Below are 26,384 nucleotides of genomic sequence, written 5' to 3'. Positions count from 1 at the left end.
TCTGGAAGTCAGGATTCTACACCTCTAGCAAGGACTTCCCACTCCCCCAGTTCCCTTCCCCTAAACTAGCAGCTCCACCCATCACTTAGTGTATCATTCCAAAGCTGATGCTTTTCACTTAGAGGCATTTCCAGGGAACTTGTGACTTACCATATAAATACACTGTTCTTTATCATTCCAATGTTAAGTGTTTTAAGGATTAAATAACTGTTAACATATACATCATACATTTGCTCTCCATTAAGCAGTAGTTTTCCTCTCATTACCCAATCATGTAGCTTCTGTGAAGGCAGAGCCCATGTCCAGGTATCACTAGTACCTGGCACAATGCTTAGCACATGGAAGGCCCTTGATAAATATATACTGAATGAATGAATAAAGACTGTTTATCGTCATTCACAATATTCCTTTCCCAACTGATTCTGAACAGAAATCATCAAGATTAGGAGAGGGCTTCCCTGGTGGTGCGGTGGTTAAGCATCCCTCTGCCAATACAGGGGACACGGGTTCAAGCCCTGGTCTGGGAAGATCCCACGTGCTGTGGAGCAACTAAGCCCATGTGCCACAACTACTGAGCCTGTGCTCTAGAGCCCGCGAGCCACAACTACTGAGACCGCGTGCTGCAACTACTGAGGCCCGTGTGCCTAGAGCCCATGCTCCGCAACAAGAGAGGCCACCACAATTAGAAGCCTGTGCACCACAAGGAAGAGTAGCCCCTGCTCGCCGCAATTGGAGAAATCCTGTGCACAGCAACAAAGATCCAACACAGACAAAAATAAATAAATAAAATAAATAAATTTATAAAAAAATTAGGAAAATAGTAAGGTTTGACTACTTCAGATATAAGTTCTAATGACATTTTGTTCTTATGTGTGGAAACAGATTTTAACCTGTTTTGCTATGGTTTAAAGGACTTGAGACTTAACTAACGCAGAAATTTAAAAAATGAAGTGATTAATTTCTGTTATAAAAATAAGTGCCTATTTTGCATAGTAACAAATCGATACTCTTTTCAAAGTTCAAAGGAAAGAGAAGCTGGTATTGGTTTCTATTGAAGTCAGATCCAACTTTTATGAAGACAGTAATAATTTCATATCAGAATCAAATAAATTTCAGAACTCAGTTTGAGAGAAAAAGGAAAGGCTTTAGTTAAAATCTTTACAATAAAATAATTATGATTATAAATCTTTTTAGTTAAATATGTACACATTACATGGTATTTTAGAAAAGAATGCAAGTGAATGGTTTTTCAGGCAAATCTAATGCACAAATATACCATCTTTTTTAGAGTATAATGTCAGTTTAACATTCTTAAACAGCTGTGTCAGACAATGGCTCTGCTTTGTGCAAAACAAGATAAGCAAAATTAAGAAAAATTCTGCAAAATTCTTTAGTTCCCCAAGGAAATTACTAAAAAAGAAAAGAGTAAAAGAAAAAAGGGTTGTACACTCAAGCTTGATTGTATACAGAGGCTAGAATGACCAGCGCTAATGTAACCCCCATATCTGCTAAATAAGTCCTTGGGTAGTTTTAGTTTGAAGTTACAAGTTAAAGTCCTAACAATTGTGCTCTTATGCAGCCACATGGCCAATAAGGTAGATGTTGTCATAAAGGTGCCCCACAAAATCTTCACTAATGTTCTGAGCAGCACGGCGGGTATTTCGAATAAATTCTCTTTTTGACATTTTATTCTTCACGTGAGGGCTAGTGAGGTCAATGGAAAGTAGAATCAGAGAGTAGCACAGCACATAGACAGCATCTGGAAGGACAAAGGAACACCTGGAATTACGGGCTGGTTTTTAAACTGTGGTCTCAAAGGCAAAACTGTTCATAATTTCTAAAGCTCAAGAGTAGATGATAATTAAACATAATCGCCTGGGCCTTCCCCAGTTTGGTGATGAAAATCCTGTGTCCTAGGAAACTCCTCTCCTGGGCAAACAGAGTTGTTGATCATCCTAACTGAACACCAATTCAGTGAGCATTTTCTTCAAATAGTTTAGGAGTTTAGAGTAAAAAGTCATTCTAAATTTAAAAATTTCAAAATTGGCTTTATTGGTCTCTTGCTTTCAAATGTGATATTCCCATTCAACTACCCATTAAATACATTTGTACTGTCAGTATATCTTCCCGTTAAAAAAAAAGTCAGATATTTATTTTCAAATGCTTTTACAAAAACCTAATTTAATTAGAAAGCATTTTTAATGACAAGAAAATGTATTAACTTGGTACTAGAAAATAAAATGGAAACATCTCACAAGATTATTAAATTACCCTTGTCATTTAAGATATGTATTTAAAAGGTCTATGGAATTTACATATTAATCTCAAAAGTAAATCTTTAGGGAAAAAATTGCTAAACTTGAGCCCACGCAACAAAAAATTTTCTTCTTTATATTGTTCAGGGCAATAGTTGATGTTTACTGTTAAAACAGTAAGAAACCTCATGACACTTGCTACTGCTACTTGCTACTACTATGGTGTTTATTTTTCAGAATATTGCAGTCTTAATAAAGGTTGTCTTGCACAAGCATGCTCAACAAATTTCATATGATAGGAAAAGGCTTTGTAATCTCTGTATTAAGATAAGCACGACAAGATTTTTTGATATGAAGAGAGAAATAAATCTATATCACATGAAAAAAATACATAGGTGACTCAGGCTATACCATGCCCATATATACATACACACAAACAGTGAAAACTAGTTGTATTAAAAACAAATTTTAGTAGAATAATTCTAGGTGTTACCTATGTAATATGTGTATTATTAAAAGCTTTAAAAATAATTTCTCAAGTTTTTGATTAGACTAGTAAAAATACCTAATGCTTAACCAAGAATTTTAAAGAATTTATATATCTAAGTCTAACTTTCCTCCTAAAACAGTATATTTACTACATGTAAATAATAGTTATGACAAACTAGTTATTGCTAGAAGCAATAAGACAAGTATTTGTAACTACAGGAAGCATTTTTCCCCATAGTGAGAAAAATATCTCATCTACTACTATTTTTACCTAGAGATGGGAATGGGAGAAGGAAGGAATTCACTATATACATTCTTACCAGGACTAAGGCCAAGTTCTCTCATTAAATCAGGGTTACAAGCACAGAATCTATGTGAGAACTTTGTTATAAGTGTTTCAAGATACTCTCCGCGCTCTTCAGGGGCATGGATGTGACGAAAAAATTCTCTCAGTGCATTGGGCAAGAACTGATTTCTAAAATTATGCAATGTTACAAGGTCATCCAAGACATCTCTCCTAGTAGAAAAAGAAAAAGGTACAGTTTTAGTTAACTTTTCTCTATTAAAAAAATAATGGGAAAAATCACAGATTATTCACTTTTTGGATGAAAATACTTTATCGTTGATTACCACATCAGCAATCCTATAAAGTATATGTGTCTTAAAATTTTAAAACATCAAAGTATGATTATTTATAAAATTAAGCAGTTTAAAAATCTTTCATGAACAGAATAACAAAACAAGGTGAAACTAGAAATTCTAACTATAAAATGAATGAAAAATGAATTTTTCAGTATTAAAAATGGTAACTTTTCAAGTATCTTCTTGGCTAAATCCAAATGACAAACAGAATTCTTTATTTTTTTAATTATGAAAATAAGGAGAATCTTCACTTTCCATACCAATCCACATCACCAGAGGTAACAATTGTTTATGTAGACTTTTTTTTTAAGTGTCTACATATACCCTATATTGTTCTAGAATTTGCTTTTGCTTGTTTCATATAGTGTATTGTGAGCAGCTTTCTGTGTCTTTACACAAAGATCTAACTCTTTCATTTAAATGGCTCCACAGTAGCGTATCTTATGGATATAAGAATTCTAATGATATACATTTAGGTTGTTTATAATTATATAAATATTTGTGTACATATGTGCATATATACTTATTTTTTATCAATAGCGCTCTAATAGTCACACTTTGTTATAATACGCTTCAATCCTTACTGAACTCAACCGTGATTATATGATCATGATTATAGAAATCTTAATTTCTACCAGTTGCTTATGGCAGGGATAGGCAAACTACAGCTAGTGGACCAAATACTACAGCCCACTGCCTGTTTTTATAAATACTAGAACACAGCTATACTCACTTGTTTACTTATTGTCTATGTCTGCTTTCATGACACAATGGCAAAGTTATAAGTAGCTGCAATAGAGAGCATATGTCCTTCAAAGCCTAAAATAGTCACAGAAATATCTGGTTCTTTAAAGAAAAACTGCTGATCCCTAGGTACCTAGCATTTAAGGACAAAAAGAGTTAATGACACCATCTTTACATAAGAAATTTCTTTCAATGACCGATATGCTGAACTATAAACCACTCAAGGACAGGGATTATGTTTTAATCAACTGCATACTGCTACTTCTAGCAAAGTTCCTGGAATATAATAAATACAAATCGTTGTTGAAAAATCCTAAGAAATAAAAAAAAAAGAGAATTACAATGAAAAGACACATTTTTGAGCCATTCTTTAGATTTCTATGAGATCTATAATTTTTAAAATGGTAGTTCGGTGATGTCACATCAAAATATTTTCACAATATTTTTCTGTCTGTTGATACCCAGAATTCAAGAGTACAAATGAATGACTATCAAGTCAAAACAGCATACTAGGCACTGTCTCTGTAAAGCACACTATTAAATCACACTTCTGGAATTTTCAAGCTTTTACATGACACTTTTGTGTAGTATGATGCAAATATACACATCTTATAGGATTTGTGTTTATGAGTACTATTTGTCCATTTGATTTTTATATGGACAATTTCAAAATTCATAACTTTTAGTTACCAAACACTTAGATTTTATGTCTAGTTTTGGTTTGCTATCACAAAGATGTTGGACTTCCATTTTGTGTCTGTGCTTGGGCTTTTTTTTTACATTTACAATGGTAAATTCCTCATCAGCTTGCAACAGAAATGATTTGCAAGGTATAGGAATATTTTTCCTGTCTTCACTCAATCTTGCAACTAGATGAATGCTACGTAGTACAGTTTTTAAGGTAAAACTTAACTCATTAAAAGCATTATTTAACTCATGTCTGATGAAAAATTATTTTTTTTTACCTTTCATCAAGATAGATTCTGAGTTTTTTCCAATTTAGTGTTCTTGTACAGAAGATAAACTTTGCTATTTCCTTTGGTGAATCATCTAGGATGCCCTTGGACATAAAGTAGTTCACTCCCTAAGACAGAAAGACAAGTCTACATAAATAAAATCAGTCTTCCTTTGTAAATTCAACAATTAGGCAATAGCAGAACAATAGCTATAGATTCTTTCCAGCATTAATAGACTGTTTATAGCTTTAACATGCAAAATACAAGCTAGAACTTGAACTGAAACTGTTATTTGTGGTTGATAGTTTACATGCAATGAAAAGTAGGAAATTCAAAGTTAAGACTTCTAAAGACATCCTCATTCAATTTTCTGGCTCAGGTCAGTTAAAACTAACTATCCAGAAATATGACCTAAATTGGGGGTGGGGGGAGTGGGGAAGAACAATTACACAGACTTTAAGAATAAGCCTTACAACAAACACTTCATTGCCTAATGGAAAACATGATTTCAAAAGCTCAGACACATATTCTAACACACTTTTCAAGGAAATAGCTTCTTGAGAAAAATGGATTCTCCAAATCAAAGACTAACAGGTTTTTTTCTGGAAAGAATCATCATTAAATTTACTTAAAGTAAAAGGAGAAGAGTTCCAGACTGGTTTATGGGTTGTGTACACTTTGGCTTCAAGCATTGCTATTAATACATTCTGTAAGAATTTAGCTCCAATACACACTGAGGTTAAACATAATAAGACAAAACAATTTCAGTGTTTTTCATAGGGTTTATCTTTGAATTTCCTTTTCTCTGCATGCAAAGTTTTCCAGAGAAGCATTACCCGTAAGGTTGTACCCTACTTTAGATTTAAACCACCAACAACAAAATAGCAACAAAACAATCAAACACTGAAACCAATGTTCTCTCATGTATATGAAGGTCACATTCAAATAAATGCCTTATGTGGATTTGAATGTGCAGTTATTGAAATAAAAGCAGGTGTGTTTATTTCAACTCACAGTTATCCAGATACATGCATTCCCATGAATGCTCATGTCTGGATAATAGCACACTGTGTGCAGTTAATTGGTAGAGAAAATGACATATTATATACACACAACATACTGTTTTCACACATAAATTCCTCCCGCATTTCTTCCCTTTACAAACGCTTACATAGTGATCAGAAATATTGCATACATTAGGAATTCAAAAAATTGGAAGAATTTTTTTAAAAACTCTCGGGAGAAAAACTCTCATAAAATTTTTATATTAGATTTTTTAAGCAATTTGGTACCATGAGGTTATGCTTTTGAAAGGTTATAATTATCTATAAAATGTAATTCAAAGATAAGATTTTGGTATAAAACTAATTTTATGAGGATAACAGGCTATTAGCAATGCTATCAAATTTTCATAAGAATTTGAAAAGTATAAAAACAATCCTAAAGCACTGATTTTAAAAAGCATATAAAGAGCAGAATGTGAGAACGTGAAACTTTGCCAACTCAGTGGTAAGCCATATTTCAGACTGCACCCTGGATACAAGGCTAGAGCACGTAACGTGATCAAGATGAAAAGCCAAGGAACTTGTTTGGAATGAGGCTCTCAGCAGCTGTCTGAGGGGCAGGAACGAGAGAAACAGGAATGCTTGTTCCATCCTTTCCTCCATTCGTTTGAACAATCGAGAGTTGACTGTATATTTAATTGATCTACTCTGCAAAATTAAGCCAGGTTTTGATTTTTTTCCCTAAAACTCCTCCATTTAAAAAGCATAACAGGGCCTCCCTGGTGGCGCAGTGGTTGAGAGTCCGCCTGCCGATGCAGGGGATACGGGTTCGTGCCCCGGTCTGGGAGGATCCCATATGCCACGGAGCGGCTGGGCCCGTGAGCCATGGCCGCTGAGCCTGCGCATCCGGAGCCTGTGCTCCGCAACGGGAGAGACCACAACAGTGAGAGGCCCGCGTACCGCAAAAAAAAAAAAAAAAATAAAATAAAAAGCATAACAGCATATTAGAAGTATTTCCAGTGCTTAATTTTAATCCAAGTGATTCAAAGACCAAGGAATGTCAATTAAGTAGTAATTAATAGGTTCTTTATTCATGCTTACTCGTAAATCAGTATTTAAGAGACACAAAACTAATTCTAATTTACTTTTTAAAAATTTACAAAATGTAAAACAACACTAATGTGATCTGTTAAATAGCATGCAATTCTCTAATTATATGATATATGCCATTGTTAAGACTGTTTGATGCTCCTTTGTTGTAAATTAACACTGGCATTTGCCTTATGCAAGCATCATACAATTGTTGGTCATTTCCTTTTTTTACAGAATACATGTTTGAGAATTTAATATGTAACCTCACTTGAGTTCTCCAAAATCAATCAGATGCAGAGGAGTAAGCAGATGGTTTTCAACCCAGTCCTGAAAACCGGCTACACAGGCTTGAAATCAGCCAACACTGCTGGTTTTGAGGAAAGACAGCATCAGTTTCAAGCCCGGGATTCCTCTGGAAAGGAAGGTTACTTAAGCAGGGCTTTCAGAGTGAAGAGTAAGGGATGACAAAACAGAAAAGGACATGGGACCAGATTATAATTGTCTTCAATAGGCAAGCTGGCAACCATACGAATTCCTATCTTGTTTTGTAAGCAATAAAAATGAAAGAAACCATAGCATGAGATCTGTTGAATAACTACGTATTTGTTTAATACATGTATGAGTATTTTTGATTTTTAATAATGTTTTACAAGAATGGTACAGAGGAATCCCTAGATCATATAGCATTAATTATAGTTATTAATCAGGACTAAAACTCTCAGCAGTATATGTGTGTGTTTCTGTGTGTGTACGTGTGTGCATGCATGTGTGTCTCACAGGCAGAGAGGAAATCATGAACATTAATATTAGCCTGTATTAACATAGTTTCCAGAGAAAGGAAGGTTTTAGCTCATTATCATCTACATGATGCACTAAAAAGTGTCCAATTCTGGATGTCACATCTTATGGGGCATATTGACAAATTAGAACTATCTGAATAAAGGAAACCAGGGCCTGATTGGATTGTTGGAGGGTCTAGACTTCATGTTATGTAAGGAAGAGTTGAGGGATACAGGGATATTAGGTCTAAAGGTGAAGCTATTTAGAAAAGAAGAAAAGATTAAGGCATTAAGACATCTGAAAAGATTAAGACGTGTGACATCTGTGTCACAAGGAAAAAGGAATAAACACTGTGTGTGGTTTGAGTGAAGACCTTAAGCTGATGAAAGCTATGGAACTTCTTCTCCAAATAATGCACACTGCCAGGTTTACAGTGATAGACACAAGTATAAGAGTTTTGCTTTAAGAAACTTTTAAAATAATGTCTTTCAAGAGGTCCCTTTCCACAGAGTTATGGGAACTCAAGTCCAAGTAGAAAGCTAGGGGATGAGCAAGGTAAGGAAACCGAGTACAGCCGACTCACTTGAAAAATGTATTAGTATATTGGAGGGAAAAAATGGCAAAATTAAAGGGCAAAAAGATAAGAAAGAGAAGATAATTGGAGCTGCAAGTAGAGGAGAGCAGGGGAAAGGAATGAAAACACAGGTGGGGTCTAACATGCTTTCTCAGCCTGGAAGACAGGAGAGCGGTACTGGTTTGGAGACAGGTGCATGAAGAAAATGTTAAAAGACAGAAACAGAGTGCGTGTTGGTTTTCTTTTTAGGGAGGACAAGCCATCTGGAGAGAGTTGAAAAAGAGAGCTGATTTGGCTCCTTGAGCAAAATGGTAAAGATTTCTACCAACAGTGGTGCAGGGTGTAACAGGGAATCCACTAGGGATAAAGAAAAGGAGGGCCAAGCAGCAATGAAAACCCAGGAGAAGTTAAGGTGAATTCATCTCATCTCATGCTAAGGTTTGCTTTAATAGAACACATGCTGTCAGTGATTCAAAGACAAAAAAAAAAATCAAGAAATTCTGTAAAGCATTCTCCATGGATTATGTCACTAAAATTTGTTACGCAAATGACAGCACCAAGACTTAAACACTCCAATTAGAGCGGTAAGCTGTTTAGACACAATGTTTATTTAGGTGGCAAACACAAATAATTCAAGAAAACATATGCAAATAGCTAAAGCCAATATTAAGAAGGAATTCAGGGTGAAGAAAAGGATGTGTTGGAGCTCAGTCCCCTACCTAATGTATCTCTCCATTTGCTTACTACGATAAGAATGGCTCCTTTCACACAGCAATTCCTGTTTTAAGATATATCTACATTCTTTTCTTTTATTATATAAATACCCATATTTTTCTCTCCTCTTTTAATAAAGCCTATTTTTTGGGATCAAATCATTATTATCCACAGTGTGCTTCAAAAGTAAAATCTACCATATATATGTTCAGAACCAAAAAATATGTATTTGGGGACAAAGTGAATTCTAGTAAACTAGGCATTCAAAGTACTGACTTCTGCTGTGAAGCTAAAACTGCTCTTAATAAAAAAGTCTTAATTTTTTTTTTTTAAAGTGCTGACTACTAGTACTGAAAGTACTGGCAACTGGCCCAGACACTTGGCAGACACACTGTGTAACAGTTGGTATCAATAAAAGAAATCACTAATAAAACAAAACTGACATGCTAGGGAGTACCCTTAATTTGTTTCCCTAAAGAACAACTTAGGAAAGAAATTTAGTTAAAAAAATTTTTTGCTTTAGCTAGTTTTGTTCAAATTTGCCATTGTATAAAATGTAAAAATCAAGTACCATGGCTACTGCTGTTCAGGTAATAAATCTGTCCTTTGAACATTATACAATAGAAAGCGAACTGGACACTGCATTTAATTTTCTTTTTAAAAGGACATTTGAAAACTTTTAGAATAACTATCCTTAAATTTTAACAATAAATATTTATAAAACAAAATAATTCAATCTAGATTTCTAATCTACTAATATTCAAGTATACATTTTAACCACAGTGAAATGAACAGTTGAAATGTAACCTTTTCGTACTAAAAATACTGTAAAAATAAGATACACTACATATTGTGAAAGCTTTTATTTTAAAATCTTAATTATTTCTAAAAAGTTAGCACATCAGAGTGCAGCCCTCTACAGGTCAGAGTATTCCCATTGTCTTGTTTGAAAATAGCAGCAGCAGTGGTTAAGATGACATCTCTGATACTATTTCTCCTTTTTATAGTGCTAGCAGAATTGCTAATGAAAATGTAAAATCTATTAATTTTTATCCAGTCCAGCAGTTCTCACTCTTCCTATTTAATTAGAGAACATGTGCTCTATAGTTAAAGGAAAAAACACATAGACCTTGAATACGTGAAATTCTTCTAGGTCTACGTATTCTGCAAATTAAAAAAAAAATCAAGACCTTGCTTTTTAGCTGAAGTGAAATAAATGCAGAAGATTACTTAATGAGAAAGTTTAAGACTAGGTATCTATGCTTTTACGCTGTCAATTCATTTCATTCTGCCCACTAAGTTTTACCATGCAACTCTCCTATGTATATAACACTGACCTTCAGCACACAACTTCAGAAATGTCACACAATACTTTTATTCATGGGAATTTACTCTAATTATTCCTAATCTAGTCACTAGATTGAAAAAACTAAAGCAAAAACTATGCCCAAGTTTTTTAAGTCGTCTATGTAGAAAGATTATTTTATAAGAGTAATACGTAATGCTTTCCTGACTGAGGTGCCCAAAACTAGGCTATTCACTGGAAGGTTCTATGTGACTTTATAACTAAGAGGAAAAGGCGGGTAATAAATGTGGGGAAAGATACGTAAAGATAATGTTGATGTCAGCTTCAAGTCTGAGCTGCAGATTTCAGTCTCGTCAGTTCCCTGGGAAGAACAGAGCGCTCACGCTGTCCACACTTACATGGAGAAGTGACAGTTGTGGAGAGAAGAGAGAGGGCCCATGTAGCCAGTACCCTCTGATTCAGTTACTGAAATTGGTCAGAACACCACATTCTATCTGGAGGATAATGAAAAGTCATGAGTATGGACTGAAGTCAGCTTATTCATGGACCTGTTTGAATTGGCAAGGCTTTCAGCTTCCAAGAACAATTTATGGAAGGCTGTTCGTATGTGAAAGTGCACAATGCTGAGGAATTGCCAAGAACAGTCACACATACGCCCTAAATTATTTGTAGCTAGAAGATGTCAACAGGAAACTCACAAAAAGGAGGGATAGTTCAAAAAAAAATCAAAAGAAAAATGGAAAATCATCTCTAATGGAGTCCAGGAAAAATGGAGGAGAGGCGTGGGACAGATCTTTCTGCTTCTTTTTCATAGGAGAGAAAGCAACGACATCAGACAAAATAACATGAACTTCATCATCTAAGGTTTCAAATAACAATAAAAAGTCCCTATTAATTGGTTCTAATAGCCTCAAACAGAAAACGAGCCATGTCTGTGAGTTCTAACAGTCTCCAAGGAGTCACACCCATAACTGGGCTAGATCACTGCATGAAGATGATGTTACTTGTGATAAATTACTACTAATAATTAAATATAGCAATCATTATTGCAATTAGTATTGACAATTGCTGGTAGGTGATGTAAGCTTCTAGAAAAAGCCCCATCTCTAATCTGTCTGTAAATCAGAAAAACACAGCATCCTAATCAAAATATGGAGATAAAACTCTATTAGGTTAAGGTATGATAGATAACACTTCAAACTAATGATAAAGTGACACACTTGAGCACAAATGTTAGTTTAGAATTCCCACTTTATAAAAGTCACACACAAATATTGCATTTGTAATATGTGCATTTATAGATATACACGTACATACCTACATATATGGCTATTTAAATGACTGACTCTACTTTGATAAATAAATAAAAATTACAATTTTATCATATTTCCTAAATTCTAGAATGTACGTTTATAAGTATGTTTTAACAGCTCTGAATCAATTTTTAAATAAACAAAATTCTTTTTAAGTGTTCTCCTAACAGAACGTATACTTTCAAAAGGAGGTTAAAATTTAAAAAAAAATTTTAAAGCCCAAATCTTAATAGTAGACAAGCAGAGAAGTTGGGATTTAAATGGTAGTTTCACTGCCAACACATGTGCATACTTCTTCATGTAATTAAGGTATCTGTTCATCCTACCACCATTTCAGCCAAGACACATTTTAACTTGAACATAATTTTGGACCTCAATTTATTGCTTAAAATGTCTTCAAAAAGATTAAACCAAACAGTACCACTGAACCAAAAAGTTACTGTATATGCAAAGATTGCTCATCACATGTCAGAAAATGAAATTAAAGGCAAAATGTATCACCATCTAAAGCTAGAAGATGTTGGTGTGACTGATACATACTTCATGAAGGACCATTACTCAGGTATCAAATATGTATTTACTACAATCCAAAAGTTCCAGGAGAGGAAGAACCTCCAAGCCTAGAGCAGTGCCTTCTCCTGTGTGTGGTGTGTGTAGCTCTACTTCTAGTGTAAATATAAGACTACATTTTAGTGAGCACTTAGAAGCGCTAAGCATTTAACACATATAATTTCATTAAATTTTCACAACACTACCATGATATAGGTACTATTATTGTCCCCATTTTTTTTTTGGTCACGCCATGCAGCTTGTGGTAACTTAGTTCCCGACCAGGGATTGAACCTGGGCTCTTGGCAGTGAGAGCTCAAAGTCCTAACCACTGGACTGCCAGAGAAGTCCCCTATTGCCCCCATTTTAGAGATGGGGAAACTGAAGTACGGAGAGTGTAAATAATTTGCCCAAGGTCAAAGTCATATAACTAGCAAGTGGAGAGACACTTAATAAGTATCTGTTGAATGAATATTTGAATCTCTTTGTATAAAGCTTCCAGATGACTTTCAAGAGAAGCTGTAAATTTGTAAGGATTATATAATTCAAATAGGGGAAAAAAGAGAAAATAATAACATAACAAAAGAAAAAAATAACATAAAAACCTATGAGTTGGACCAGTACACTGTAAATGCCTCCAATTATAAACCCCCAAAGGTCGAAGTAACCATTCCAAAAATAAAAAGCAACATGTCATTCTAATGATATATTTAACTGCTAATAAGTGATTCAGAAAGATGTTAAGACTTTGATTATACAGAAGGCATCTCTAAAAACTTTGATATGAAAGAAGAAAAAGGTTACATAATCTTATGGATAAATGCACACAATGATTAGTTGGTCAAAAAATTGCATTTAATGTAGTGTTTCCTGTGAACTTCCATATTTCAAAGCTGTAATTAAATTGATGGATGCTATACAAGTGATGACATCCAATAACTGAGGAAATATTGTCTTTTCAATTACTGAAAAAGCACTCATTGTGACACTGGTAGCAGCAATTTCAAATTCAGGAAAGAGATGTAGGAGAGACAACTACCTTGGACATTAAAGCTAAGAACTTAAATCTAGAAAGTGATATCAAGTTTCACTGAAAATGTGGTCACATCAGATAAAGAAGAACATGGTAGAGGTGTCAAGGTGGTCAGAGAGGGTAAAGTAAGGAAACAAAAGGCAAACAGATTTTTCTTTGAAATGTACTTAAAATATTAATACAATACTGCAAAGTCTCTAGGTACACTTATCTAAATTTGTAACAAAATTCATACAAAGAAAAAATCTTGCTCATTTTAGCATTTCACATTTTTAAATTTGTAGTATGAGTGTTGTGGTGCTAAGATATTACAATTAAAATATTCTAATTTTATTCTTTCCTCTAGACCAAAGCCCTAGATCAGTACATTGTGCACTAATTTCAGTACGCTTTTACCCCAGACAATTTACACTTAAATGAGGTAGCAAATTCGTATTTCCTACAACATACTTAGGAAAACAAAACCAAAACTCATCAGGCGGTTTGAGTGATGAATAAACTATGGAATACTCCAGGCCTGAATCTTTTTCAATCAGATACAGACTAGCAAGCAGCCTGGGAAATTGATTCTCTCTGAAGCTTCTGAAAGGTTTATACTGAGTCTACCAGTGTCTTTCTATGGACTGATTCTAAACCACATGCTGGAATGCCTCTTGCAGACAAGGAAGGGTAAGGGAGGGTGACCACAGATATAGTATGGTCAGGGCAGAGTGTAAAATAAAGTTGACCTCATAGACACAGGATAAAGTCTTCTTCTTAATCATAAAATCAACACATGACAGATCAGATTGAAACAGACAGAAACATACATCCATATATACCCACACATACATCATGTTGCCCTGAAGAGAGTTAATGGCCTCTAGTTTAGAATGACTTGACCAGCTGTACCTGGCTGAAGGTTATTAACTTATCGAGAGGATAATATTCAGTGTCTGAGAGGCATAATTTTGCCCTTTGACGCTAAGGATGATCAAGGTGAAGGGACTTTGCCGATGAACGTGAGTGTTTTAGGTCTTTGGGGTAAATAATCTTTACAGAGGAGAAGCTATATTTGGTGAGGGACTCCTCTCATTGTCAACTAGCTCTTTTTACTCTAAACTCTCATCAGCAATCTGGAGATAAAATTAACTTGCTAATGAGAATTAGCAATGCTTATTTTTATGAACAAATTTCCATTCAGGATTTCACATCAAACTCCTACGAGTTTGGGTAACAGCAGTGATGATGATGATGATGATGATGATGATGATGCAGCATTAGGATATTTTGATTACAAACATAGGAACCTCAATTCAAAAGAAGTACAGAGATTTATTACCTTGTATAAGGAATCCCAAGCTACTAAGGCTCCAGGGTTTTAGGCTCACACATGGCATCATGGGACCCAATTCTTTTTCCTTCCAGTGTGCTATTCTTGGTGTGCTGTTAACAACCTGCATGGCTTCAAGGTGGCTGCAGGTGTTCCTGTCACTGCATCCTTATATACCGATGACCAGAACTGTGCGTGTGCATATACAGCACTCTTTCGTCACAGGGTCTGTGTCACAGGTCAGAACTGGATGACATGGATGTCATGGAAGCCAAGGGGAATGGAGGTAACATGATTAGCTTGGGATAATCTATATTTAGCTCTTGAGAAATGAAGCCAGCCTCTCAGCTGGTCGAGGTTCTTTATCTAGTGATGGGATTTAAACCCTGCCCCTACAGGACTACTGCGATTTTTCAACAATAACTTTCACAGTTGAATATAATGGAATTAGAAGAACTCTAGACATCTCCTGAGTTCCACTTATAGCCTTTTGTTTTTCCACACTGTGTAGCAGTAACTATTTCCTTCTGGTGATCAGACTCAGACACTTCAACCACAACATAATTATCTGCCCTCATACCTTTTTAATTTTTTCCTTTTGGTCTGTTTGCTCAGTGGCAGGAGGACTGAAATGGCAAGAAGGCAGCCTCCTCAGGCAGCTTGAATTGTTGTGCCCCTGGTGTCAATATTCCTGCCTTGAGTATTAAGGTCTCTAAACCAGCAGAGCCGCAGAAATAAGGGAAGCAAAATCACAAATTTTTCAAGTGGCTCACTAGTGAAAATAGTGTTGCAGATGCTTGGATGCCTTCCCAAAGGCTGTTTCGCTCTTTCACCGCTTCTAGCATCTCAGCCACAGTTGCTAAATCATGTTAGGTCTAAGCCAATCACATAACCCTTTCTATTCTGTTCTCTACTGGTCTACGGGTGTTCATGTGATTCAGTTCTCATGAACTGAAGGCTCCCGAAAAGAATTCTTTCTCTCTAATAAGCATAAGGAATTTGAGGAGGGAGTTTGCCCCCTTTCTTTGTGCTGAGGGTACTTTCATATGAGAATGTGATATCTTGAATAGTGGCAGCTACTTTGTTATCAAGAGAGGTCAAAAGTCAACTCACTGAGGTCCCATGATGAGATCACTGTATCACTGAAATAACTCTGGGACACCCATTCTGGGTGTCTTCTGAAGTAAATAAGTTTATATGGTTTAAGCCATTATTAGGTTCTTTGTTCTTTCAGCCAAAAACACCCTAGATGAAACATACAGGGAAGGTGGGTACTATAGGTAGCAGATCATACTGAGTGGAGCAGCCCAGTGCAGGGCACTGAGGAGCCAATTATTCCTATATATATTTTATTTATTTATTTTTTATTTTTTTAACATCTTTATTGGAGTATAATTGCTTTACAATGGTGTGTTAGTTTCTGCTGTATAACGAAGTGAATCAGCTATACATATACATACCCATATTTCCTCCCACTTGCATCTCCCTCCCACCCCTCTAGGTGGATACAAAGCACCAAGCTGCTCTCCCTGTGCCATGCGGCTGCTTCCCACTAGCTATCTATTTTACATTTGGTAGTGTATATAATAAGTCCATGCTACTCTCTCACTTCGTCCCAGCTTACCCTCCCCCCTCCTTGTCCTCAAGTCCATTCTCTACATCTGCGTCTTTATTCCTGTCCTGCCCCTAGGTTCATCAGAGCCATTTTTTTTTAGATTCCATATATATGTGTTAGCATACGGTATTTGTTTTTCTCTTTCTGACTTATTTCACTCTGTATGACAGTCTCTAGGTCCATTCACCTCACTACAAATAATTCAGTTTTGTTTCTTTTTATGGCTGAGTAATATTCCATTGTATATATGTGCCACATCTTCTTTATCCATTCATTTGTCATTGGACACTTAGGTTGCTTCCATGTCCTGGCTATTGTAAATAGAGCTGCAATGAACACTGTGGTACATGACTCTTTTTGAATTATGGTTTTCTCAGGGTATATGCCCAGTAGTGGGATTGCTGGGTCATATGGTAGTTCTATTTTTAGTTTTTTAAGGAACCATACTGTTCTCCATAGTGGCTGTATCAATTTAAATTCCCACCAACAGTCCCAGGAGGGTTCCCTTTTCTCCACACCCTTTCCAGCATTTATTGTTTGTAGACTTTTTGATGGTGGCCATTCTGACCGGTGTGAGGTGGGATCTCATTGTAGTTTTGATTTGCATTTCTCTAATGATTAGTGATGTTGAGCATCCTTTCATGTGTTCGTTGGCAATCTGTATATCTTCTTTGGAGAAATGCTTATTTAGGTCTTCTGCCCATTTTTGGATTGGGTTGTTTGTTTATTGATATTGAGCTGCATGAGCTGCTTGTATATTTTGGAGATTAATCCTTTGTCAGTTGTTTCATTTGCAAATATTTTCTCCCATTCTGCGTGTTGTCTTTTCATCTTGTTTATGGTTTCCTTTGCTGTGTAAAAGCTTTTAAGTTTCATTAGGTCCCATTTGTTTATTTTTGTTTTTATTTCCACTTCTCTAGGAGGTGGGTCAAAAAGGATCTTGCTGTGATTTATGTCATAGAGTGTTCTGCCTATGTTTTCCTCTAAGAGTTTTATAATATCTGGCCTTACATTTAGGTCCTAGATATATTTTAGTTCATAATATTAGCTAAGAACTTAGGCATTCTCTCTTTCTTCATGCTATGAGGCACTGTTCAAAGTATACCCATTTTATTGTCAACCTGGCTCAGGTTCTACTATCTACAGCTTAAGTTTATTCCTGAGAGACTGATCTAATTTCGGTGGAAAGATAAAGTCAGACTTCTAGACCTGTAGAACTAAGGATAAAACCTCAAAAGGCAGTACGTTTGCCTAACTAAAAAGCATCTAGTGGCCTGTCAACCTTCCCTGGGAATGCTCCTGTGTTTCAGGAGACATAATAGAGTTAGTGTAGAGAACGAGATACCAAGAATATAATGATGAATGATCTGTTCCAAGTTATTTGACACGGATACTTAATCAATGTCTACATGTAGTTACTTGAATACAACATTGTTATCAGGTTTGTTGTCCTACTCTTACTTTCCAAACTAACGTTTTCCTTAACATGTTAGACTAAATCAAAATACAGAACATAAATAAAGCTTTTGGTTGTCAAGACTCAACTCTGTTTTATTTTATCTTTTTGTAATTAATACTCTCAGATCAAAGAAAAGAGAACAAATAATTATAGATCCATACACTTTCAATAAAAAGAAGATTACAGGTAAAATAAACTTCAGGTAGCTGTCAGTGAACAACAGGATATTTCAATCATTCAAGCCAGGTGTCTATTCATTTAAGAACACATATTCATTTACACATAGAAAGACTGCAGATAATCTACACTAGCATATCTCAGAATGTGTTCCCTGGAATGTTACTTTATACTCCCCACGCCCCGCCCACCTGCCAAAAAGACACTATGTCAAATAAACCTGCATAATACGGCATACAATACCCTCCTCATAGATATTCACAATGTGCATCAGTATATTAGAGGCTTTGACAAGTTATTCTGTAAATGAGCCGACTAATCACAACCTATCATGGTCAAATTTACTAGACTTGGGAAATCCTTTGACTATGTCCATTATCCTGTGGAATAATTATTACAAAGAATACATTTGGGAAATGTGTAAATTCTGGTGATATCAGGGTTTTGTATCTCCAGGAACACAAGTTATTTTTCATCATTGTTTCTATGCTATGAAGTAACGGCAATGAACGTTTTGCTGCAGTATACTGGAGCAAAAAGTAAGATTTAATATATGAGATATTGTAAAATCTGAGTATAAACACCTGAGTTCTTTTCTATAATGGAGAACTCCTCCAAATTTCCTGTTTATATTTTAGCTGGTCCAACAACAAAAAGAAGATGATATCTCAAAAACAGTTTGTGCATACATTTCCATCTAAAACATATGCTTAGGTCAAATTTAAAATGTTTCTTCTAATAGATTCTATTCCAGATCAATCTAATAGAATGCATACAATTGTATGCATGTGGGTCTTTCTATATGAACACAGGAAAAATGTGCTTACATAGTTGTAAAAAAGACTTCTTTTACCTGACCCCAATGAGGATATAATTTTTTAAATTTATAAACATATTTATAGAAATATGAATAAAAATAAACCTATAATATAAAGTTAAACCACATTCACTACCAATTTCAGAAACTCTAGTTTTAAAAATAACTATGTCAAGAAATAGTTTAATACTAAATGGAGCACAGGGAATATAGCTTACTGGTTGATAAGTAAAATTACTTTATTATAATACTGCTGTGGAATAAAATCACACACGTAACTTGTACATGCAGGGGAAATACAGCCTAATGTAAACAGATGGTTTTTAGCACATTCCTTTACTAGAATGTGGTCACCTGCCACAAAGTACACAAGCTCATGCATAAGATCAAGACTTTACATACAGCTGAGATCACAATGTCATGCATATAACAGCAGCGTGCTAGACAATCGTACCACAAACTGTGCGGAAGTTCTCCCCCACCCCATAAGCCACTGCCAGCAGCTGCTGTGGAGTTTGGTTACCCATATCCGTGACATGAACGATGTCCTTTGGAGAATCTCGTTCCCTGTGGCTGTAAGTATTCTTATTTTTATAATATTTTAATGATGCTTGCTATCAAAATGTTAAGTACAGAACTAGAAATTATGGAAAAGTAGACTTGTTACAATACTGAACAATTATATACATCTTATCTCAGGTACTTACAATAAACACCACTTACATTTAAGCATATCATCAAAAATAATTTACTTCTCAGGCTTAAATGAACCCAAATAACACATCTGATGACAGTGCTCCAGTGAAGGGGGAAAAAAAATCAACCTCCATAAAGTACTTCCTGATTGCTAGCACTAAAAAATCATGGCAAGAGTCATTCTAAGACCTGGCTAAAGTATGACTCATTGTAGGTAAGTTCTATATAAAAACACCTATTAGGATAATCTTTCAATTATATTTTGGTTGGATAAACAACCAAATTGATACTGATTATTTATTAGTCAATGAAAGCAAGTGTGGAATAGCTATCAAAATACTTCTCATTTCCCTGCACCTACAAGTGTACTTCAATGTCCTTCCACGCCTATTTATGTCCTAAGTATATTCTGGTAAAGAGAGAATTCTATTTTGTTATTAGGCGACAGCTGCTTGCTGAGTTACTGATGTTCATAAAAGCATAGAAGCAGAATTCTGGAACCAAAAGTCACTTGGAATGGTTCAGTTCCATGCCGCCTGGCAGCAGTATGTGCCCCTTTCAAAACAGTAAATTCAATACTTCTGGAATGCTCCAGGATATCCTTGAATCAGGCCAGGGAGTAAAGACAAAAATACAGCCAACTCTCAATAACAATGGTAGGTAGGATGGATAAGTAAAAATCTGAAGATCTAAAAATCTTATTTCAATTAGTAAATTGAATCCCCTCTTTAAGTTAATATTTGACTGAAATTTTTTAACATTTTTTTGCCAGATAAAAAGAGGACTTTAATTTTGCCTCTTTTCTCTGCCCCCCCTCCACCCAAACACTCTAGAGGAGGTGTAACAAGAACTCTATAGTCTGATATATGTAGCTGCAAAGATGGAAACATATTCTGACATCTATCTTTTCCAATTTAGATATTTAAAACTACCCATATCATATTCTAGTATATAAGGGCCTATCTACAGTTTCATCTTTGCATAATAAGGATGCTTTATAACTTGTTTAAAAATTGGTCCTCCCTTAGCGAGGAATGACTACTTACCATAACCAATATGGGCAGTCACATCCAACTTGTCTGACTTTGAAAACCTATAACTCAGTACTTACCAAGTCACACTTTCCTTAGAATGTAACATTTGCAAGCGATATGAATTGAAGATGACAGTTTTACTCAACATTGGAGTTAATTCATGACTGGAGCCAGTATGCCTGGATGAACTGGGCATAAGACAGGGCCTGTAACAGCTGCCTTTCCTGATTCCTGCGTATCTGGAGTAAAACACTGTACTACTCTGCCTCAGTTCTTCTCCAGTAATCGTCATTCAATTAACTCAAGATACTGATGCAAAATATTCCTTATTATATCGCTAGTCATACAACCGTTTTAATTAGCAACATCCATATTATATTGGTTTCAAATGTGTAATTGGAACTTTAACTTCTTATAAATCATTCTACTTTCATTAAAAGTATCAGTCTTCTATTCACTGAAAGTAAAAACTGCTTATAACATATTTGCTTTATAACATATATACTTGGTTGTATTTGGGCTAAGACTTAACTGATGATGTATATGTATTAGTAAACCTTTGTAGCAGTGTTATATTTTTATTCATGTACAAGAAAAATTTAACAGAGAAATCATATATAATAAGCAAAAGTCAATTTAATTTCAAAATGTCATTTGTATTATTATGTGCATATTTTTAAGATCAGTAGTTCTTCAATATGAACTAATATTAATTAAAGAATATTAATATTAAGGTAACTAGGGAGTCCTTAATACCTCTACAACAAATGAAGAAAGTTGGTTTTTGAAAATTAAATAAATAAAATAACTGCCAGATAAATTTTTCCATAGAAAATGATCCACCCATAAGTATTAGTTCTGAGTGTTACATAATTTCTATTAGATTTCTAAGAGTAAGTCTAGTAGATACTTAAACATTTCTGAAACTCTGAATCTTTCCAGAATATATTAAAATAAGAACAGGGGTAAGGGGGAATCAGAGAAAGAACTGTCTTCACATTTTGATCACTCATATGTTATGTTAAGAAATAATTAAATAATTAATTAATTTCAAACAGCTCTTTTTGCTTCTCCCACTCTCCCTGCTCTCTATTTGTGTTTGCTTATTGTCTTAAGAAAAAAGAATTAAAGAATTAATGCAAAATTATTCAGTTTTATAACAGAATCTATAAGTTGTTTCTATGCCATCATGTATGAGATTGTTAAAGGCATTATTTAAAGACCTTTTGATGTGTCACAAACTAGAAAAATGTCCTTATCTGATGTTATTATCTCTGATAATAGCATTATCTCTGATAAAAATTATCTCTGATAAAATATCTCTGACATTATCTCTGATAAAAATAGCATTGTTTCTAAATGGAAATGATGAAACAAAGAAAATGCTGCAGATAAGGTTTGATGAACATATTTTGTGCTCTCGACTTATAATGTAGTAGTATCTCAACCAAGTCCAGTGGCGGGCTGCACATATGTCATGGAAGCTGCCATACAAAGTGAGCAGGTAGCAAGATTAGAACATGACATGGTAAGGTAAAAAGAAATGACTAAGTCACATAGCAATAACTTCAAATACCGGGCTTTGCAGTGATTGAAAAGTCATGTTCAGTGACTTGTAATTTACTTGCAAGTTTATTATGTTGGAAAGCTGCAGCAAGATAAATAAAGTTCAACTGTTACAAAATATTCAAATTCTTCACTTACCTCATCTGGGTTGGCATTAAAGGTGAGGCTGCCTTCATCCAGCTGCATGTACAATTTTCTAAAAGAAAATCCTAGAGGTGGGTTCTTATTGTATATGGAACAGTGACCCCAAGTGGATTTACACAACCTGTAAGATAAAATCAGACAAGAAAACATGACTATATTGAATTTTTCTAAGTTAAATATGTATATATATGATAAAATAGTGATATGAAATAACATAAAATTGGATTTTACAGCTCTAAAGTATAAAATGTTTACTTTTATACTTGTTTTATTTGTTTACCAGAATAAGATAGACAAATGCCTTCAGTTTAGCCATTTTGACAGCACTTAATAAATGTGAGTTACAAAGATTAGTAATATTTGTGAGTCCTACTGAAGTTAAACATAAATAATGATGATGATGATGATAGCCAACATTTACCAAGTGCTTACTAGATGCCAGGCACTATTTAAAGCATTTTAATAGTATTAACTTGCTCAGTCTTTACAACAATCCCATGATTTGGTGCTACAGATAAAGAAACAGACACCATAAAAAAGCTGCCCAGGGGAAACACAGCTTGATCTGAATCCAAGGAGCTTACTCCTGAGTTTGCAAGCAGAGCACAGGCTCCGGACGTGCAGGCTCAGCGACCATGGCTCATGGGCCCAGCCACTCCGGGGCATGTGGGATCCTCCAGGACCGGGGCACGAACCCATGTTCCCTGCATCGGCAGGTTGACTCTCAACCACTGCGCCACCAGGGAAGCCCCTGAGTTTGCAATCTTAACCAAGAGTTTAAACAGAATTAAGCAAGTATGTGCTCTATTGAGAAATACAACTGAATTGGTGGAAGGAGGAAGGTTGCTGGGCAGAGGGAGAAATAGTAATGCTATAACTTCAATACTTAAATGAAAAGTTGTAACATTAAGTTTAGCAGTTTTTAAGATACTGCTTCAAAATGCTGGTTCTTTACTATCACAGCTATATACGATTGTTTACAAAATCTGTAATACTTAAAATGCTAATGGTTCATACCTCAAAACACACTGTTTCTACACACTGGTATACCTGTTTCCAACTCTGTTTGAGGCATTAGCTACTGGTTGTTATTTGAAAGCTAATGTTTCATGTTATTACAATGCTTGGAAATTCTGGATGTATTCATCCAGAAAGTGAACCATAGTTTCACTTTCTGATATTCATCATTGATTTTTGGCTCAAACTTCCTTCTTTTCTCACACACATGGCTTACAAGAAAACAAAAAAGTTACCGTCTTAGCCTGTAATATCAAAATTTCTGAGGATAGTGGGTAAAATATCTAATTTTATATGGGAATATCTTCTTAATAGTTAATTTACATCCTTGCATTATTTTTACCAACCAAATGAAATCACTGATTTCGTAACGAGTTTAGTAACTTGTTTAGAAAATTATCAATATTTTAGCAGTCTCTTTAATCTAGTCCCATAGCTTTTGATTTTATTACTAAGCTACATGAAAGCAATAGAACCTCTCAACATCCAAATTAAAAAAACAAAAAACAAAAAACTAAGCTAGCCTTTAATTTATCACTAAGAAAAAAAAATCCAAGCGTCAGATATATAGGCATAATTATGTGGTAAACACTAAAGGAAGCATTTCTTTTAAAAATGAACAATCCGAATTTAAATCCCAAATGAAAACTACATTCTGATTGAGTTCACATAAGCATAAACTCTTCTCCAAAGTTCAAATATAGGATCATAAATTAAGTTTGATGGGAATATTAAAGTGTAGAAAAGAGGTTATAAATAAAAGTGAGCCAGTTTTAAAGTACTTTTCTTTCCTCTTACACCGAACAATTAAAAATTAATAACTATACTTTAAACATTACTAATAGAATTTCCTCTCACTTCCACAGTAACTTCATTATGACAAGACAAGGGAAGAATAACAAGATGATATTGATGATTTTTAGCTATTTGAAGGCTGAGAAATGAACTACATAATTAATACTATAATTCTATAGCATCGGGAAGCCCGAGTTAAAAATGTCATTGTTGGTAATACATTTTTACTAAAGTTTGGCTATTTAGATAATTGATTCTCTCCATAGATTTTCACTGAAAAATGGTTTTAAAGTCTCAAAAAACTTGTTTTTAGACATGTTTTACTCTGTTCAGAAGTTTCATTTTAAAATAATGAGACTTAAATAAACTTTGGTAAAGAATGCTAGAAAACCCAAGATTCAATGATTCTTTCATTTTCATGACTCATGTATAAAATCTATTAAGGAGTAACTTAGGTTCCATAGATTCTATTGCACCAAAAGTTCTTAGATTTATAGCTTAAATTTAACCTGGTAAAATAGCTGCTGAAATTTCTACAGTCTACTTTCACTTCAGCAAGTAGATTATCTCTTTGCTTTCTAGTATTTGCCTAATTCATTGAACAAATAGTGGTTAGAAAATATAAAAAGTAAATGAAATATTCACCAGTTAAAGTTTATGCTAACCAGCAGCACCAACCCCCCCCCCCCAAAAAAAAACCAAACAAACAAACACAAAAAACAAAAAACCCACAACCTGTAGGCAAGATTCTACTTAGAGCTACCTGGATCAAACATGGTGGGCTGAACTTACCCTTGCCAGAGAAGTTCATCATTGGCCAGGTCCTGCCAAACACAGGAAGCTAAGCAGAGGTCAGTTGCATTCAGGTAGGACAAGATGGTAAAGCTTAGCTCGGGAGGCAACATTTCCAAATTAATGAATCCTTCCTGTTCTTTCGATTTCCTTGTCTTCAAAAGATGATATATATCAATGCCCCCTTGGACTTGTTTGCGATTACTGGTGTTAGAAATGCTGCTGGCAGCCATCCTCCTGCCCTGCTCTCTGCTGAGGTAGCCTTGCTCACTGTAGCCTTCCTGCTGTAGCTGCTGGTTTCTGGCCACTCTCCACAGCCCCTGACCCATCTGCAAGCCTGGGAGAAAGCCAGAATGGAGTAAGAAGGCGACATTAAAAAAGTAATCCACCTTTCCCTGTGGTACAACAAGTCTACATGAAGCATTCATTTATCAGAATGAACATTGCTCATTAAAGCATATTAAATGGAGTAGGAAATTACAAATAGTTGGAACACAGTAAGTATGAAACTTGGATGGAGAACTATTTAGTTTGATTATCACCTTTATCTCACTTTGCTAACCACTTTTAAAGTCCACAGGTGACATAATCATTTTTCACAAGGTAAGATTTAAAAGTTACTGACGTCTTAAAGACTCTTACAAATTATAATTATGTGGACTTATGGGCCAGTATTAAATACAACTCTGATCAGAGCACAGGACTTCACTTAAAAGACCTGTACACCCTGCTTTTTATCACAACCCAGGCTAAGCTAAGCTAGGCCCTTTTAACCAAATTCCCAGATGCATAACAGCTGTGAAACAGGCTTTTTGTTTAATTCTTGCCAGTCTGCTCTTAAGTTGTATGCTGTAATAAAATGTAACATAGGCCCTGAAGTCTAATTCAGAAACCTTATAAATTAGACACGTAGGACTCCGTGATAAAGAGTTCAGTAACGACTATCTGGTTCTGTTGCTGCTTTAAATGCAAATCATAATTTAGACTAATTTTCCAGTTCTTCTCCAGGAGCCCTATGGACTCCTCAGAGGTACCTGGAAAAAGGCAGGAGAAGGGATGGGTGTGCTCTAGGCTCTGCTCTCTCCACTTCACCTCCAACCAAAGTAGCTCTACATTTATCTCTTACAAATATCAGACTTCCTCATATACAAATATTTAGAAGACTATTGGCCTAGACTTTCTATTTCACTTGGTTTTGCAAATAAGTAACTTTCCCTGGGCAAATAAATTCACTGAGAAAAATGAAATCAGGAAGAGCTTTTAACTAACACAAATAATTATTTTCATCATCTCTTTTACAAACAAAATATTCTTGTTTTAAAAGCCCAAGTTGACTACTGGGACGTGTGTGTTTTAAAAATTTGGAGGAAAAAATGGATTTTTGTTCAAAATCATTAAAATAAATTTCATAGTATGACTTAACCTTAAAATATGGTTTTAATTGGCTGCTTACAATAAGGAGTAATAATCAAAAAAATAAAAAAGCAACCCCTCCCCAAGCCCACTGGT

General features: G+C 35.0%; 1 protein-coding gene across 1 annotated transcript; it reads right to left on the bottom strand.

The window, feature by feature from the left end:
* Positions 1-1,163: 1,163 nt before the first annotated feature.
* Positions 1,164-25,204, bottom strand: FBXO8 (F-box protein 8; the record flags this gene model as incomplete). Its single annotated transcript, XM_079705955.1, has 5 exons — positions 1,164-1,759; positions 3,065-3,261; positions 5,096-5,214; positions 22,266-22,392; positions 24,876-25,204. 5 exons carry the CDS (start codon positions 25,202-25,204, stop codon positions 1,572-1,574), a joined length of 960 nt encoding a protein of 319 aa, XP_079562081.1. The 3' UTR covers positions 1,164-1,571.
* Between the last annotated feature and the right edge of the window lie 1,180 nt (positions 25,205-26,384).

Source organism: Hyperoodon ampullatus (assembly GCF_949752795.1).
Source record: "Hyperoodon ampullatus genome assembly, chromosome: 6".
In the NCBI taxonomy this organism is placed as follows: domain Eukaryota; kingdom Metazoa; phylum Chordata; class Mammalia; order Artiodactyla; family Ziphiidae; genus Hyperoodon; species Hyperoodon ampullatus.
This window is presented reverse-complemented; position numbering and strand designations above follow the sequence as displayed.